Genomic DNA, 19,050 nt, shown 5'->3' with positions numbered 1-19,050 from the left:
GAGATCATTTCATCTTCAACTTGCTTAACTGTTCACAATAACAGTAATTTTGACCAAGGGTTCCCAAACTTTTACATACTACTGTACTCCTTAACTCCTATGAGAACCAGAAGAAGGCCAGAATGAGGCTCTCATAGACTTAAACTGTGAGCCTTTGATAGTTACCTCTGACTTGCAGTCAGTCAAAAGTTGTGGTCACAAGATGACAGCATGGGAATCAAGTTGTGCCAGGAAGAGCTGAAGACAACGTCTGGTAGGTATAAGACTAGAGTCAGGGAACTTGGGTTAGTAGCACCACTGCAGTGGTGAAATGAAAAAAACAACAATGCTGGAGTGGTGCTTTTGTAAGAGGGTGTGATACAAAGGATGAGAATCACCAGTGCTGTGTGGCTTTTGTGTATAAGGACTGCCATCTACTGTCCAAATGGGACCCTGTGGAACCAACTGAAAGAGGGAGAGTTTCAGGAAGGACAAGTTTAGATGGAGCACTGGGTCAGGTGACCTTAATGACGCAGTTCCCTGGTATAAGAGGCCAGTGCGCCAAGACGGGAGTGGATTTGGCGCGAACAAGAGAGAAGGTGAGGATGCGTGGTGTGGAAGAAGCTGAGGCCGGGGTGCCTGGCTGTGACAGAAATCTTGAGTCAGCGTGTTGTGACATGTTTGGAAGCAGAATCCACACTACGCCAGTCAATGTTCGGAAACCAGGCCACACCGAGCCGCATCCAGGAACCAGACTTGCGCCAGGCAAGTTCAAGAATCCAGACTCGGCCAGTCAAGGCCCAAGGACCGAACCTGCGCCGGTCAAGATCCGGAGGCCAAATGACGCAAGTCAAGAGCTGAGGCCCAGCCCTCATCCCACCGGGTATGAGAGACATACGTCATTGGTCAAGCACTGAAGATTAACTGGGAGTCCCCGCTTGGGGGTGGATGCCTGCGGTGGTGAACAGTAGGCGCGAGTGAGCAGGGTCGTTGCTTCAAGCACTGACATACGGAACAGGGGTTGGCCTAGGGTAGTACAGAAGACAGGACGGAGGCTGGTCGGTACAAGACAGGCCCAGAGAGCGTTGACTTTGTCAGATGGACTTGCAGCCTAGCGGGAAGAACCGAAGGGCCCCACCTATGCTAGAAGAAGAAACAGTACTGTGACTACTACCCCTGTTAGGAAGATATTATATTACGGTATATAACGAGAGACTGTTATACCAGTTATAGTGAACCTGAGAATTCATTGTATATCTTATATTATATATTGCAAGCTGTAATTACTCTCAGATATGACTGAAAGAGTAGTGAGATCACAGTGACGGCTGATGGGGCCGCCAGCCCCTACTGAATCAAGGGCTCCGGTCCGGCCATACGCTGTAGTCAATCATCAATGTGAATGGTGGACCCTGGTACAGTGCGGTCTGGCATTGTGCCCTGTGGGGCTCTGGCATTGTGCCCCATGGGGCTCTGGCATCGTGCCCTGTAAGGGTCTGGCATTGTGCCCTGTGGGGCTCTGGCATCATGCCCTCTGAGGCTCTGGCATTGTGCCCTGTGGGGCTCTGGCATTGTGCCCTGTGAGGGTCTGGCATCGTACCCCGTGGGGCTCTGGCATCGTGCGCTCTTAGGGTCTGGCATCGTGCCCGTGGGGCTCGGGAATTGAGCCCCGTGGGGTTCTGGCATTGTGCCCTGTGAGGCTACTGTCTGCCTGATCCCCTTAGACATGGCATCTAGTAGATCTCATCCCTCACAGACATATTAATGTTTTAGGACCCCTGACATTAGCACCTGGCTGGGTGAGGGCGTCTCCAGCCCCTGTGATCCCCGTGTCTGTGGTGCCCACCAGCACGAGGCAGCGAGGGCACAGGCTGTGGCACATTTCTCCCCAGCAGGGGGCACACCTCCCGTGTCTGGATCCTCCCAGGAAGCGGTGACAGGCGGCTCCGAGCAGCAGCCGCTCTCCATCCCCGTGCTGTGTATGAGCCTCGTTATTCCGGTGCACACAGCCGCCTCCCGGCACAGCAGCTTCAGCATGTCCTACATCCATCCTCCCCCACGTCCCCGCTGATAGAGCCGCCCCTGCTGCCGATCACCTCCCCGGCTCCGGGAAGCACAACCGACTGCTGGAATCACAGAGCTGAGAGTGGGGCGCGATCGGCGGAATAGCAGAGGCGAGGAAACATGGCGAGCGACTCCCCAGCCCGCAGCCTGGATGAGATAGACCTGTCAGCGCTGAGGGTAAGACATGGCATCCATCACTGCGAGGGAGCAGGTTCCCGGGATCTGCCATTGCTGGAGCCATCTGTGCCCAGTGCCGTGCTGCTGCTGGGTGATCTCCCTGTGGTGACATCTCCCTCCTTTGTATCATAGAATCCTGCTCTGTGCAATGATGGGATCTGCTCGGCATCTTATGCTGCTGCAGGCGGCTCTGTCCTGCCTTTACGTGTCGTCTGTGCCTGCAGTGTGAATGGAGCCACACCACGGTCTTTGTATGGCAGCAGGCTCACGGCTCCATTGCTCCTGCTCCCCATTGATGGGCTCCTCGGGCTCCTGCTCCCCATTGATGGGCTCCTGATCTCCAGGCTGGGGCTGAATTCCAGGGATCGGGCTGACAGTTTACTTTCCTATAGAGAATGTAGTTTGCATTCCATGACCAGTGCCTGCCTGCCTGAGACAATGAGGAGGAGAGCAGGGGGAGCAAGGCTTGTGCTGTGCCCCTGGGTCAGGGGTCTGCTGCTGCTACACATTTGCCATGATTATCTCCATCTAAGCAGCACATGGATGCTGATTGCTGCCTATCCTCTTTTTTTTCATTCAGCAATAACTACAGCATGCCAGCCATTGTTAGTATGTGGGTGCCATGTTCATCTTCTGCATTCTAGAGCTCTATACATGCTGCTGACAGCGGTCAATGAATTCTAACCCCCCCAGGCCTCCTAAAGTGACCTATGCTAATGAGACTGCAGATGTCATGCTCACATGCTCTGTAAGAAAAGAGTCTCTTTGTACTGTATGTCTTTCTATGTCACCAAGATGAAACATGGACATGGCGAGTCACATTGTATGAATGGGAGACTTAGCGCTGCTCCATTGCACACACTGCCTGTCTCCCCCAAAAGCCTTTATATAGAAATATGTACAATGGAGAGGCTTTCTTCTTGTTTACGGGGATACATTCATGAATACCGTATGTACCCAATAGGCCAGTTTCTGTATTTCTGAGCATAGATGAAGGTACACTTCCCGTATCATTGTGTATTTTCTTGTTGTGAATTGCAAGAATCCTCTGGATCCAGAATGTACTTGGCGTATTCACGAGGATATTACCTAATATCGGCAATAGCAGCCCACGCTCTGTAAGGCTGGAATAGAATTTATGAGGGCTGTAGAAGGTCAGGAGCCATAGTGATGCTTTGATGGCTTCCACTTATTTCACACTGTATGATTCGGGATCAATACGGAATTTGCTGTCTAAACTGATGGTAAAGACTCTCCTCCAATTTCTCTGTATGGGCGTTACTTTAACCTTCACCTCTCTGTGAAGTCAAGAAAATTGGGCATTGCACCTGTGTCTGCATTCAAACAGGCCCAAAAAAGCACTGTGCACTCCTGACAGGTTCATGGTCGGCTGGACTGGTAATTCCCCATACCCAGTGCCTATGGCTCACTTATGTAGACTGTGTCTGCCATTACAAAATCTTTGACATGACGGCTAATAGGAAATGTGCTAAGAGTCCCCACCAAGGATAGGTGTCGTTTATGGGGTAATATATTTCATGTTGAATTCTGGATATGATATACGCAGATGGATGAACTACGATAATCAAAATATTAAAATCTATTTCATTTTCTATAACAGAATGCGTTAGGCCCTATCGTTTCCAGGAGCTTCTTCTTGGCCCTGTGTGCTCATTACTGATAGCGAATTGTCTTAATGTATCAGTGTAGGTCAGGGATGGGCAGATCACCGGGGGGCCTCATTCAGAAGTGAGCGTTTCTTGGATAGAACGCGTACCTCTTTTAGGTGACAATCATGTTCCGAGCAATTGAAAAAGGCAGACATGTCAGTTTTTGATCTAGTCTACAGATCAAATTCCACTGTTCAGGTGAATGGGTCCATTGAAAAAATATCACTCTGATCAGGGGCAGACATGCATTGGTGCAACCTGAGAAGCCATACAGGGGCCCAAGAGGTAAGGAGGCCCAGTGCCACCGCCAAAGCAGGTGCAGTTGTGCATTATGAGGAGCTATTGGACTGCTAAATGCCCATGTACTGTTCTTGCACAGGGGCGCTCTTCTGTCTGTGTCTACCCCTGACTTGGATGCCATGCTTTTGTTATCTCTGAGTACTGTCCATTTTTTTAACTGTTTAACAGCTCTACACTATTGTGCTGTGTAATATATTTTCAGTGCTTATTTAAAGGGAACCTGTCACTAGAAAAAACGCTATTAACCTGCAGCTATGGGGTTAATCTCCAGGTTACTAACATTATTAATCTGCCCGGCGCCCACACTTAGCCAAATGCTACGGGGCGATAATTAATTTTATTCCCCTCGGCAGCGTTCCGGTTTCAGTAACGGGGGCGGCGCTGGTTCAGTTACAAGTGGCAGCTGTAACCATGCCCCCGGCCCTAATGCAGATCCAGTGTCAGTCAGGGCAGGGGTAGCGGTTATGATGCCGCGCTGGCACCGCCTCTGTGACTGAAACCGGAACGCTGCCATGGGGAATAAGGTTCATTTTTCCCCCGCAACGTTTCAGCTGGGTGCCGACGCCGGGCAGGTTAGTAACACTATTAACATGCAGATTAACTCTATATCTGAAGCTAATAGCGTTTTTGTTTTTTTTGTTTGTTTTTTGGGGGGACTGGTTCCCTTTAAGCTTCACACTCTGGCTGGCAGGAGCTGTGGTCTCTGGTCATGTGACCCTGATAACATCATCACAGCTCCATCAGCATGTTGCTGCCTGCTTATGATTGGTCAGCATCATACAAGGACAAGTACACGCCCCCAGTGAAAACTGTCTGATAACTTTAGTTAAGTTCAAGTGGGTGTTAACTCATTAGGTGCCAAATATTTGATTGCTAATATCTCTGCATGGGAGAGGCAAAAAGTGAAAAAACAAACTTTTTATTCTGCTCTGCAGCCACTAATATTTGTGTCTAGTTCAACATAAAAAACTTGGTGAACGTTCCTCTTTAAATATCACAAAATTTTTGCTCAGCTCAAAGTTTATTTTGTAAAATCTGCTACAGTTTTTTTTTTTTCTTTAGTGGTTAGATAACCACCTTGATGTGTATTTTGTTACTACTTTGTGACTGTAAATTTTAGTAGTGAAAACATTCATGATTTTAGTAACTTGCAATATAATGCCTACATTTTTTAAAAGGTGGATTTTTTATCTGTGTATTTACATTGGAGTTTTATTTTATTTTACCTTTTTTTATTTTACCTTTTCAATTTATCTATATTTTGTGAGCATGTTAGACATAAATCTAGCAAATTAGTGTAGCTGGGTCAACTGCAGAGCGAGTGCTGTGTCCTTAGATAAACCCTGAGATGGCTACAACTTCCTATTTGTCTATATTTGCATTTCAGCAAATGAATGACATATGGGCATTATGTCTCTGACCTGATCACATCTGGCTCTGCAGCACACTCTTAAGGCAGTTTCTCTGCTAGAGCTGCCCTGGTCAAATGGAAGCGTGGTATATTCTGAAGTGTAAATGTCTGAGAGAAAGCAGATAAGCCATGACGTGCTAGACCATACAAGCTCAGAAAAACACAAGCCGCAGGCCATGAGCTTCATGGACAAAGTGCACAGTGGTATTATTGTGTGGTTGATCTAAGGATGTCTCCACACCAGTCCACAAGTACCCCAGTAGGACATGTTTTCAGTATTTTCTTCGTATTGCCCTGGAGACGTAATTAGTGCATTAGGCCGAATTCAGACAGCCGTGAAACACTGTCCGTGTAGATACTGTGATGCACTGTCTGCCTCTGGGTCTCCTGACCTGAACTTGACAGCCTCATATATGCCTATGAGGCTGTCAAGTTCAAATTAGGAGACGCGTGGCCAGTCCATGTGCTACAGGAGGCGCGTGGCCAGTCCATGTGCTACAGGAGGCGCGTGGCCAGTCCATGTGCTACAGGAGGCGCGTGGCCAGTCCATGTGTGGTATTTGAGTACTTAAAGAGGTTGTCCGCTACTTTTGATTAAAGACCTATACTTATGATAGATCATCAATGTCTGATCAGCTGGGTCCAACACCCGGCACCCACGCTGATCAGCTGTTATCGATGGTGGTGGCAGCCGGCCGGAAGTGCTCACTTGGGGAGCTGCTCCATCTTCCGATTGTGGCCAAAGCTTGATACTACACATCTGACTACTATTCAAATCAATAGGAGGCAGGTGATTAGTACCCTGCTGCGGCCACTATCAGAAGACAGACAGCTCCACAAGTGAGCACTTCCGACCGATAACAGCTGATCGGCGTGGGTGCCAGGAGTTGGACCCTGGCCAATCAGACATTGATGACCTATCCTAAGAATAGGTCATCAATCAAAAAGCAGTGGACAATCTCTTTAAGAAAATTAATTAAGCTGCGAAAAGCATCCATTGTTTGTAATGGGAAATCCTTTAAGTTCAGAGGGTCTCATAATTTTCAGCTCATTTCCAAAAATTTCATAAATAAGTGAATTTTCTTCCTAGAAATTCTGATTGTTATTCCACATGTGGATTAGTTCCATTAAGTCCCTTCCAAATTCTGCTGCAAGTACATATTGGATTTTTTATATAATTAAAGTTTATTTGTAAGTAACTTTTCAGAATAAGTTGTCACGTGTAGTGTACATGAGGAATAACAGTATTTCTGGCCATTATAGTTCTCAGTTTCTGTAATTTTCACCAGTTTTGCCATCTTCAAGCTCTTTATAGTTTGCATTTGACTCTGAGCTAGTGGAGACTAGCCGTTATGATGTCTTCCATATACAAAACGCAAAAACTGGATCCTTCTCTTTTTCCCTTTGGTAGTACACATACAGAATTAGCAGATGCTTGGATGAAATTCTGCAGTACTGAGCAGTGTAGCTGTGAATTCAGCCCTGGGGCAATGGTAACACCTACTGGTCAATTTAGTCATATACAGTACAGGCCAAAAGTTTGGACACACCTTCTCATTTCAAGATTTTTCTGCATTTTCATGACTATGAAAAGTGTACATTCACACTGAAGGCATCAAAACTATGAATTAACACATGTGGAATTATGTACTTAACAAAAAAGTGTGAAACAACTGAAAATATGTCTTAAATTCTAGGTTCTTCAAAGTAGCCACCTTTTGCTTTGATGACTGCTTTGCACACTCTTGGCATTCTCTTGATGAGCTTCAAGAGGTAGTCACCGAAAATGGTTTTCACTTCACAGGTGTGCCCTGTCAGGTTTAATAAGTGGGATTTCTTGTCTTATAAATGGGGTTGGGACCATCAGTTGTGTTGTGCAGAACTCTGGTGGATACACAGCTGATAGTCCTACTGAATAGACTGTTAGAATTTGTATTATGGCAAGAAAAAAGCAGCTAAGTAAAGAAAAACGAGTGGCCATCATTACTTTAGGAAATGAAGGTCAGTAAGTGCGAAAAATTGGGAAAACTTTGAAAGTGTCCCCAAGTGCAGTTGCAAAAACCATCAAGCGCTACAAAGAAACTAGCTAACATGAGAACCGCCCCAGCAAAGGAAGACCAAGAGTCACCTCTGCTTCTGAGGATAAGTTAATCCGAATCACCAGCCTCAGAAATCGCAGGTTAACAGCAGCTCTGATTAGAGGCAAGGTCAATGCCACACAGAGTTCTAGCAGCAGACACATCTCTACAACTACTGTTAAGAGGAGACTTTGTGCAGCAGGCCTTCATGGTAAAATAGCTGCTAGGAAACCACTGCTAAGGACAGGCAACAAGCAGAAGAGACTTGTTTGGGCTAAAGAACACAAGGAATGGACATTAGACCAGTGGAAATCTGTGCTTTGGTCTGATGAGTCCAAATTTGAGATCTTTGGTTCCAACCACCGTGTCTTTGTGCGACGCAGAAAAGGTGAACGGATGGACTCTACATGCCTGGTTCGCACCGTGATGCATGGAGGAGGAGGTGTGATGGTGTGGGGGTGGTTTGCTGGTGACACTGTTGGGGATTTATTCAAAATTGAAGGCATACTGAACCAGCATGGCTACCACAGCATCTTGCAGCGGCATGCTATTCCATCCGGTTTGCGTTTAGTTGGACCATCATTTATTTTTCAACAGGACAATGAACCCAAACACACCTCCAGGCTGTGTAAGGGCTATTTGACCAAGAAGGAGAGTGATGGGGTGCTACGCCAGATGACCTGGCCTCCACAGTCACCAGACCTGAACCCAATCGAGATGGTTTGGGGTGAGCTGGACCGCAGAGTGAAGGCAAAAGGGCCAACAAGTGCTAAGCATCTGGGAACCCCTTCAAGATTGTTGGAAGACCATTTCCGGTGACTACCTCTTGAAGCTCATCAAGAGAATGCCAAGAGTGTGCAAAGCAGTCATCAAAGCAAAAGGTGGCTACTTTGAAGAACCTAGAATATAAGACATATTTTCAGTTGTTTCACACTTTTTTGTTAAGTATATAATTCCACATGTGTTAATTCATAGTTTTGATGCCTTCAGTGTGAATGTTCAATTTTCATAGTCATGAAAATGCAGAAAAATCTTTAAATGAGAATGTGTGTCCAAACTTTTGGTCTGTACTGTATTTCCAGGAGGAATAGCTTAGGAAAGGTGTACAAGGCTTCAGGTGGTGGTACTGAGCTGCTGACTGTGTATGGACTAGCGCTGGATCCATTAGAAGGACGTCCTAGGAGTGAATCAATGAGGGCCTAAATATTGGTGCCATGTTATGTCTTGTGTGATCTAACAGAATAGTACTTTTACTGTAGGACAACTCCAGAGGTCTGTTAATTATGGTACATGAATCTTAATCTGATAAGATTTCAGTGATTATTCAGCTCAAAATGTTAAAATATATAAATCGTTAAAAAGGAATGTCCACTATTCAGACAGCCCCTTCTCAATCACTATGTTCTCCCTTACAAAATAATAACACTTATACTCCCCTCTGGTGCCGGCACTGTCCTAGCGGTGTCTGCACTGGCTCTCCCTGGGCTCGTGCAACATTGTCACGCAATCCCTGTGGTCAGTCAGCACTTGCTTCACTCTCCACTCCTTTGTACAAATCAGACATTCTGTGAAGTCAGAGCTGTGGCTGGTCTCTTGCTTCCTCCGGTTGTCAATTATGTTCGTAGGAGAGGAGAGTGAAGCAAGCGCTGATTGGCTGCAGGGGTTGTGTGACATAACGTCACAGGAGCCCTGGGAGATCCAGTGCCGACATTGGAGATGAGTATTGTGTTTTTATTTTGCTCAGGCAAAAACGGGGATTAAGAAGGGGTTGTCCGAGTAATAGACAACCCCTTTATTTTTTTTTATTTTTTTTTTTAGAATGGTCACATGATTGCATAACTTCTAGCCACCATTTTTTTCAACCCTTGATGGAGCGTAGCAGTAAGGGTGCACCTTCAGTTATCACCTGTTAATTATATTTTACTAATCATATATCTGTCACATTTCCTGTCATTGGAGAGAGTTGCCAAGGATATATCAGGCACAAGCTGCCACCCTGCAGAAACCTCACTGTAACGCTTAATGATACTTAGAGACTGGCATTATGGGGTAGCTGGTTACTTATGGTTTACTGGAACTGCTTTTGCATGCTTCTGATTCTGTGGTAAAAATGGTGCAATATTCAGTTCCTATTTTAGTATGGCCTTGCCCCCTGTCACAAAGACTTTCATGGCCCTGCTGAATTTTCTGTGCAAGAACTTGGATAGTGACTATTAAGACTCCCATAAAGATTAGAGAAGTCAGCTGGTTCTCCACCCTCCTCCCCAATATCCATGGTGGGATCAGCTGATGATCTAATGTGCTTGGAGGCCTTCCAACTCTTCTCCGACAGATGATGTCGAGGACAAGAAGGATCTGGTCTTAGGAATTTCATCGGTCGATCTTCTTGTTTGATGGGTAGCGTTCCTGTGTATGGGAGTGTCTGGCTGACAGCCATCTTTCCAATCGGTCATTCAGCCAGCTGACCGTTTGTAGCACCGTACCCCCTCCTAAGTATTTCTTGGAAATGGATCCATGCTGCTGACGTCAGATGAACAGTCTCCTATTGAAGGTTAGGCATTGCTTGGAGGTCAAACAAGACATTTCGTCATCTATGGAAATAAGGCCGTGTTCGCACTTCCATTTTTTTAGTGCAGATGCTGGAGTGTGTTTTTGCTATTTCTGCATTTGTACGTTATCTGTATAAAAAATGAATACAGGTAATATCTGCTACTTATAAAGGCAGTTCTAAGAATATTTCCTGGTTGTGTTACTTATAATGTTAATAAAACATAATAAAATAATAATATCCAGTTGTGTACTCAGGAAAAGAGGTCCTATAGCACAGATAAGGAGCCCCCCCCATTATGGTGTCAGGAAGAGTCGTATTGTAGACCACTATATGTAGAAAATTAGACTTAATTATATTATCTGCTGCATTCTCAAGTCATCCGTTTTCATACATAATTCTCAAAAGTAAAGTTTTTCAAAATGGCTTCCTTTTCCGCCGCAGAAGTCGTGTAACTAGTTTGTCAGCTACGCAGTTTAGGAGAAGACGTCATCTACAAGGATAAGTGCATTAGGTGGAGCAGTTGATTTGCTGGTATTTATAGGTTTACTATAAATACTTTCTGTTTTTACCCATAAAAGATTTTTTACAGGTATGTTCCCGACTCTACGGTCAGACGTACAGCATGCTTTGGAATGACGTTTTTCCAGCAATTTTCAAATTGGCCCCTCCACAGGATATGAACTAGTGCCTTCACAAAAAATCTCTATTGATTGCTAATTATTTATTATTATTATTATTATACACTAAGGCACTGAAGTTTTAGGCCTCATTTAGAAGTAAGTTTTTCACGTAGTGTTCGATCTGTGTTTTTCACTTATTATAGTCTATGGCGCTGCTCACGTGTCCGTGTATATTTGCGGACCAAGTGGTCGTCACAAAATCACGTAGACAATTCCAATTTTGATCTGAGTCATGGATCAAACTCGCCAATACAGGTCTATGGGTCTGTGAAAAAACTGGATTGTAGGCGAATGCCATCTGCATGCTGTCTGTTTTTCACCGGCTGCTTGATAAGAGAAGCTCGAGTAACATCCATCATGTTCTCACACTGACCAATTATTGATCAAAATCTGATTAAAATTGCTGATAACGCGGACCACTTTTTGTGTGCCAGACAAATCCCTGACGTCTGAATAAGCCCTTGGTAGAAGCAGTAGTAGAACAGAATTTCAGGTTACTTCTTATACTGTCTATTAGTACACCAGCCGGCCAACGCTCATTCCCGTGACAGCAAATCCTGGTGACCTTCCCCCTTGCTAGACACCACTGACTGCAGACTGCCTCCCATGAGAAGAAAAGGATCGGTCATGTTAAAGCTCAACATGCTTGACCTTCCTTTCTTCTGACACCTGCTGTTAGGGAAGTGTGAGGACACCACCAGACTTAGTAGATGGTCTTCTGGTCCTGCTGAAATTGTCATGGTTGGACTCCATTTATCTGTTGTGTATATCCAGCTCATGGCACTAAAGACACACAACCAAACACAGATGGCATCATTATGAAAAGGGCGATAAAATTGTTTATTAGAGCACAAAGTGTTTGTCATGTAGCAGAGTGAAATCATGTGAAAGCGGGCAGAGTTGTTCACGTCCATTAGAAGCACAAGACCTTGTTATTCACTACAACTTTGTTCAAAGGAAATTGAGCATAGACGGCCGGCTTCACATTAACAAAATCCTATTATTACATTTTACTAATGTTATTTCTAACACAATGTAGCTCCCACTGTACAAAAGCCAAATATTTGCTGTAAGAAAGGCATTATCTCAGCTCTGTTACCTCTTCTCAGATGCGGGCGGAGAAGATCCTGGTCTTTCTAACTGGTAATTTGATGAGAGAAGACCTCCTTCATAGCTGTCCCCAAAATCCCTCCCTGGCCCCTTTATCGGTTAGTAAGGACTCAGGCACATGACCGATTATATTGGATGAGTGCTATCTATGGTTTTCACGGAGAACACTGGTACCCATGATGTTTTATAGGGCTGTGCATATGTCATCGAATCAGCAATGCAAGTCTATGGGTCCCTGAAAAACATTGGACTGCACTTTTGTAGACTGACAGAATAGAGAGGGTGGTGAAACTGTTTTTTTAATTTTGTTTTTTTTTCTCTATATCCGAGAAAAACGAATGCTGATCAGGATAATTGGTCCGTCTTTCTTGGATGGAGAGAAAATGATCATGTGCACCTAGCCTAACTGTGAACCATTAAGGGGAATCTGTCACCAGTTTTTTGCTTTTGGAATCTAAGAGCACATGATGTAGGGACAAAGACCCTAACTACAGTGATGTATCACTTACTGGACTGCTTGGAATAGATTTGTGCTGCAGATGAAGCAGTGGTCAGTATGCTTTGTGGGGCCATTATACGGTATGGAGCGCTATGTGGGGCCCATTATACTGTATGGAGGACTATGTGAAGCCCATTATACGGTGGGAACCGTTAGTCTGTATGGAGGATTATGTGGGGCCCGTTAGTCTGTATGGAGGACTATGTGGGGCCCGTTAGTCTGTATGAAGCACTGTGTGGGGCCCATTATACTGTATGGAGCACTGTGTGGGGCCCATTATACTGTATGGAGCACTGTGTGGGGCCCATTATACTGTATGGAGCACTGTGGGGATCACTGTTGGAGAATCATACTGTGATGGGGTCACCATACTTGTTGGGCGGTATTGAGGGAAGGGGGGGGACACCAGGGTCATCATGCTGTCCGTGTGTAGGGTGCTGTGGAGGAAATCACTGTGGGATATTGTACTGTGTTTGGGGGGCACTTTTGTTGGCATTGTGATGCACCGCCCTCCCTGAGTGATGGGGTTACTTGGAGCCGGGTCAGTGTAGGGGTCGCGGGGATGCAGTCGTGGCCTGGACCCGTTCCGTGCCCAGGGCTGTCACATAAAAGATATATAGGGCTTTCAAGGATGAGTGGTATTTCGACTGCGCCACCTGTGGTTTCCGGTGATGGACACCAGCGCTGCAACAGTCCACTGAGGCTGGTGTTATGGGCAGCTAAGATGGGACGGCTCCCCACAGGCGGAGCAGGCCTCAAGGCAGTGTGAGAAGGAATGGTGGGTGCAGTGCCGCGCAGGAAATAACAGGCTGAGGCGGTGTGTGAAGTCATCCGGGTCTTTACTCACTTTAGATGAACTTTCAGCTGCAAAGCTTCTCTCTGCTACACACGGCGTACTGCGGCCACCGGGAAGTGGGTTCAGCACTTCCCAGATAGATCAGGAGCACCTGTCGAGACCCCTCTGGTGTGTGTTCCGCTCCTTGGTAAGTTCTCCCACTAAGTCTTCTCCTGACTACGTGTGGTGTGAACGTAGTGTAAGGCTGGGTCCCACTGGATAAACGCAGTGTGAGAGATACAGGTGGCAACTCCGCTCCGTCCGTATCCTCCTGGGATCCACTAAGCCTCCGGGCTTTTCTGACTGAGACCTGAAGTAACAAAGTCAGATATCGGGGGCCGGTCACCCCTCTTGCAGCAGGAATCCCTCTGACTAGGCCAGAATAAAGAATACTGGTGGCGACTCCGCTCCGTCCGTATCCCCCTGGGATCCTTTTGCCTGTGGAGCCTATCTCTTCTGCTCCCCTCCAGGCCTTCCTAGGTCAGGACCTTGACCGGGTAGAGACAGTGGTTAACTCTGACCCGCTCCTCGTCTCAAGGCCAGAGTACGAGGACCGCGAATCTTCCGCCAGCTACAGCCTCTTTCTGGACCCCGACAGAAGACCCTCAATCAAAGACCTTGAACTTAAGATGGCCGTAGATTATATATGAATCAATAAGTGTTTCCTAAAAGTGTGTCCTCCACCCTCACCCACTACATGGTTCCCCCTATTATTGGTCCCCCCCCCAATCTCCTCTATCCCGGACTGGGGCAGCACCCTGGTGCATTTAGGCCCCCTACAGGACAGGAGTGGTGTAGTGCTGAGTGGTAAAGTGGGGTCCTGAGTGATGCTCCATCCTTACCTGGAAGAGGAGATACCACACCTCAATCTGAGGTGCAGTACCCCTGTGGCGATTGAACCCTCAGGGGCGCCACAGCATCATCCTTTATTATCTGTATTATTAAAGGTTTTGTATCCTTTGTTATTACATATTTAAATTAGGCCATATGCTTTTACTGCTTTTACATAACATTATTATATTAATTATTCCAATATTTTATTCTAAGATCTTTTAATTAAAATGTACTTTTAAGGCTATGTTCACACTCGTGTTTTTTTCTGCAGCAAAATCTGCTGACAAATTTTCTCTGGTAGGAAAACGGTTGCGTCAAAAATGGTTTGCTTTTTTTTATGCAATTTTTTTTTTTTTTTCACTGTCCTTCTGTCTCTATTCATGCATTTACATAAAGTTCAGTGAATAAACAAATATCTCATTCTGTTTTTGGCATAGTGTGGTCGGTTAATTGTTCAGGAATAGTTTAGACACTGGCAATGCATTGAATTTGTATGACACTATTTGCTTTCACACTATGGAGTCTGCCATTCAGTTTGCACAGGCATTGTTCAATTTCACTCCTCACTGGGCCACAGGTAATGTTCAATCTCACAAGTAGCTCAGCTAATGTTTACACTGTACACATCACTAATTTATTTAAACTCTCCAAATACAAACAACCATCTCAGTGCCGAAGACAAGATGGTTAAATCACAAAATAGAACCCATATTTTGCCATCAAAAACGCTGAAAAAAACGTAGCTGCGTTTTTTGATGCCTTTTTCAGCGTTTTTTTCACCACCCATTACTTCCTATGCTGAAAAATTACTGAAAGAAGTGACATGCTCTATTTTTCAAAAACGCAAGCAAGGCAGAACATACGCAGCAAGCAAAAAGCAACATGTGTGAACAGAGAATTCTGGTTTCTCATACACTTTGCTGGTACTGCTAGATGCAGCTGAAAATTTGCATAAAAATCTGATGCATAATACGCAGCAAAACACAACGTGTGTGAATATAGCCTAAGTTTATTTCCATATGAAAAAGTTCATTATATTTGATGATAAGGAAAAGTTCCTCAATTGTAGACATTTTTTTTAATAAATATCAAGGTTGGCCAGAGACTTTGTCTAAGCTTTTAATTTTGTCCCTCTGCGCATTTGAGTTTGACATCCCTGATGTACAAGTTGATTGACACCCGATTACAGCCCCCTTTTCATATGGGCTAACGGAACTGTATGATCATTCTGTCCCCATGCAGCATACATGTTGTCAGCAGCGAACCCCGTTTACATAGCTCCATGTGCTGCCGACAATGATGACAGCAGCACATTGCATGAACGATTCATTCAGCCAGTGAATCAGTGTTGCTTTTCTCATTCATTGGCTGCTCAGCCCTGTGTTTACATGTGGCCACATATCTTTCCAAGTAGATTGTTCTTTAGTTTGTTGTTTGATATATCTTTATTTTTTTAATGACTTGTTACCTTAATTGATATTCTGATAGATCAGTCATGTACACATCTGAAGGGTAAAATTAAATTGTACCAATATTTGCCCTTCAATATTATCTGAAGCTCACCCGCGCATGATCGATGGCTGTTTTTCCACCTCACTGCCATATTGACTGTTTCCTATTTCTCATCATGTCTTTGATGAACCTCATAGACCTTTTGCAGTGTGATCAACATAGATGTTACGGAGAACCTTCGTTCATCTGTACCTTACAACGTAACCATTGTTGTTGGACTTTTACTATCAGATAAATGTGGAAGACAATAAACTTATTGTTTATTTCCAAAAAAAAAAAAAAAAAAAGACCAACAGATCCTTCTCAATGAACATGTTTAGAGCATTTTTTTCCCTTTAAATACTCGACAGAAATTGGAATTTCTTTATGGAATGAAAGTGTTGAAAAGCTGGACGTAAAGAGTTCGTAATCAGTAGAGAATCATTAGTTTCAGAAAACCAAAGAAAGTGTATCAAATGGGTATGCATCACTGGAACTTTCTGGTGTCCCCTGGGGAATGAAGATTGGAAACAAAAGTAACCAGTGGTGAGGAAAGAGGAATTTTGTGTGGGTGGGGGTTGGGACATAAGACTAATGCATAGATTATATAAATGAATAGATTATTTTTTCATGTCAGCAGATTTTTATACTCCAAACTAATGTCATCTGTGTAAAGTTGATTAAATCCATAACTTTGTTTTAGAAATCTTTGTTTCTGTTCTTGAAAAATCCATATACAAATTTTTATTTATTTATTTTATTTATTTTTATTTTACTCACTTATATAGCGCTATTAATTCCACAGCGCTTTACAAATATTATCATCACTATCCCCATTGGGGCTCACAATCTACATTCCCTATCAGTATGTCTTTGGAGTGTGAGAGGAAACCAGAGAACCTGGAGAAAACCCACACAAACACATACAAACTCCTTGCAGATGTTGTCCTTGGTGGTATTGGAACTCAGAACCCCAGCGCTGCAAGGCTGCAGTGCTAACCACTGAGCCACCGTGATGTCCAAATGAGCCGCAAGTGAGGCTGGGTGGACACCGCACTTACAGCTCTCCAGCCTGTCTACTTATTCTTCTCTGCCCGCCTGTCTTCTGCCAGTGACTGACAGGTTAGTCGTCTCACCTGCCAGAGATCTTGGGCAGGCGCTGTCATTCACTGGGATGGCGCATGCACAGTAAGGTCCTGATGACGTTGTGAGAGCCGAACTATTGATTTGCGCCTATGCTGCCCTAACGAATGACGACACATATGGGAGATTTTGAGCAGGGGAGAAGAATGACCTGTCAGTCACTGACGAGAGGTAGGCGGCAGGCGGCAGGCAGGGAAATGGGGAGAGATGGCAGAGACCTGTAAGTGCAATGCTCATTCCTCTGCACTTGTGGCTTATGTGCATAAAAATTGGCATTAAATTTATCAAAAAAGGAACAAGGATTTCTAAAACAAAATTAAGGATTTAACTAACATTTTTCGACTTTACATAGGGGGCAATATCTGTAAAGAGTTTGTATGTTCTACCTGTGTTTGTATGGGTTTCTTCTGGGTTCTCCAGTTTCCTCCTCCCACACTCCAAAGACCATACTGATAGGGAATCTAGATTGTGAGGCACAGTGATGATGTCAGTAAAACATTGTGGACTTAATAGTGCTGTATAAGCAAGTAAAATAAATAAATCTATAAGAGATCATCAGAATACAGTTACAAGGAACCTGTCACGTGAAAAAACACTATTAACCTGCAGATATATGGTTAATCTTCAGGTTAATACCGTTCTGAGCCTGCCCAGCGCCGGCACTTAGACTCACACTGCTGAGAGGAAATGAACTTTATTCCTCCTGGTAGCATTCGAGTTTCAGTCACTGGGGCGGTGCTGGTGCGGGTTCAGTCTCCACTTTGTGTATAGAGAGCGGCAGCTGACTGAAATCCGGCTTTAGTGCTGAGCTGCTGTCTGTCAGTGCCAGAGTGCAGTTAAAGTCTCTACTCTCTATACACAGAGCAGAGACTGAACCCACGCCGGCGCCACAAATATGACTGAAACCCAATGCTACCAGGAGGAATAAAGTTCATTTCCTCTCGGCAACGAGGGTCTAAGTGCCACCGCCGGGCAGGTTCCGAACACTATTAACCTGAAAATTAGCCCCAAATTTGTAGGTTAATAATGTTTTTTCACGTGGCAAGTTCCATTTAACCCCTTCCCAACATTTGCAGTATATATAAGTCATTATCGGGAAGAACTTCCCAACCAATGCAGTGCATATACGTCATAGCGATCGCCCGCACACAGGGGGCTGTGCTCGGGCAGTTGCCGCTGGTTGTCAGCTGATTTTGACAGCTGACACCTGGGACTCAGTGCCAGGAGCGGTGCTCGCACTGCTCCTGGCACTTTAACCCGCTAAATGCTGTGATCACATCATTTAGCATGCAGGCAGAGGGAAATAAGCCCCTCTGCCCTTGGATCGGAGACCCTGCAATGTCATTGAAGTGACCGCGGGCAAGGCCGCGCATTGGTATCTATAATCTGGCCCAGCAAGATCCCCACACACAGACTCTATCTTGATAACCGTATCTTTACTCGTATACATTTTTAACAGCAAAGAAAAACAATAAATGACAACAGTAAATATGCACAGTAATAACGTGTAGTGATAAGCTGACCCTCACTGTCCCTACTCACACGTTACCAGTCCTTTACTCCAGAAGGATGTGTCCCCCGTCGCAGGCCTGTCTGTCTTTGCAGGAGGGCGTCCCAGCCGGAGAAAAAAACAGGAACAACAAATTACGCTGAAAGGAGGGAATACTTCGGCCTCTCGCCAGAGGACCCGCTTACAGTCTCTCTGATCCGGATAGCAGCTTTGGTGGATCCCTTATGTAGTCCACACTCCAGTAGCAGGGAGTGTAATAGCAGTATCCCTCAGCAGTGAAGAAGCTGGGGAAGGCCCCGAGGATATGGTGTCGGGTAAAAGAAATCCCGTTGAGAGTCTCTCCTGCGCCACGCACGAGGGCCTGCACACCGTCCTGGCTCTTTTCACAGCCCACAGCAAACTCCTCGCGCGCTTTTTTCTGCTTCCCACTTTGGTCACGTGACTCTCTAGGGCCGGACACAGGAGGCTCAGTCTTTTGCTCTGTCATCACACCCTGCGCAGTTGCAACCTCTGGCCACAAGGTGGCAACATCATCCTGTGTAATCACTTCTGTAACAGGCTCTATATCAATAATCACCGAACAGCCAGAGCCTGCCAGCTCACTACACGCCCCCCCACTCAAAGGTTGGCAGTCCCTGTCAACGACCGGCTCCAGGGCGGCGATGGCTGTGGATGTGACAGGGGGCGGCTGGGAAGAGGGCCACACATATTGGTCTCTG

At 45.3% G+C, this 19,050-nt stretch overlaps 1 protein-coding gene across 15 annotated transcripts in view; it reads left to right on the top strand.

Annotated features, from left to right (window-relative positions):
- Window positions 1-1,885: 1,885 nt before the first annotated feature.
- TNIK (TRAF2 and NCK interacting kinase) overlaps window positions 1,886-19,050 on the top strand; it is a 330,725-nt gene continuing 313,560 nt past the window's right edge. For 10 of the 15 annotated variants that reach the window (XM_073674893.1, XM_073674887.1, XM_073674897.1 and 7 more), the window contains exon 1: window positions 1,886-2,220. In XM_073674893.1, coding sequence (XP_073530994.1) covers window positions 2,164-2,220 — 57 coding nt within the window. In that variant the 5' untranslated portion in view covers window positions 1,886-2,163. The remainder of the gene's footprint in view (window positions 2,221-19,050) is intronic. The other 5 variants (XM_073674901.1, XM_073674900.1, XM_073674899.1 and 2 more) reach the window with 1 other exon arrangement.

The sequence above is a fragment of the Phyllobates terribilis genome, unplaced genomic scaffold, assembly GCF_046119375.1.
Source record: "Phyllobates terribilis strain yellow unplaced genomic scaffold, ASM4611937v1 Scaffold_3__8_contigs__length_932513732, whole genome shotgun sequence".
NCBI lineage: Eukaryota > Metazoa > Chordata > Amphibia > Anura > Dendrobatidae > Phyllobates > Phyllobates terribilis.
Note: the sequence above shows the minus strand (reverse complement) of the source record. Positions and strands in the feature narration are given on the sequence as shown.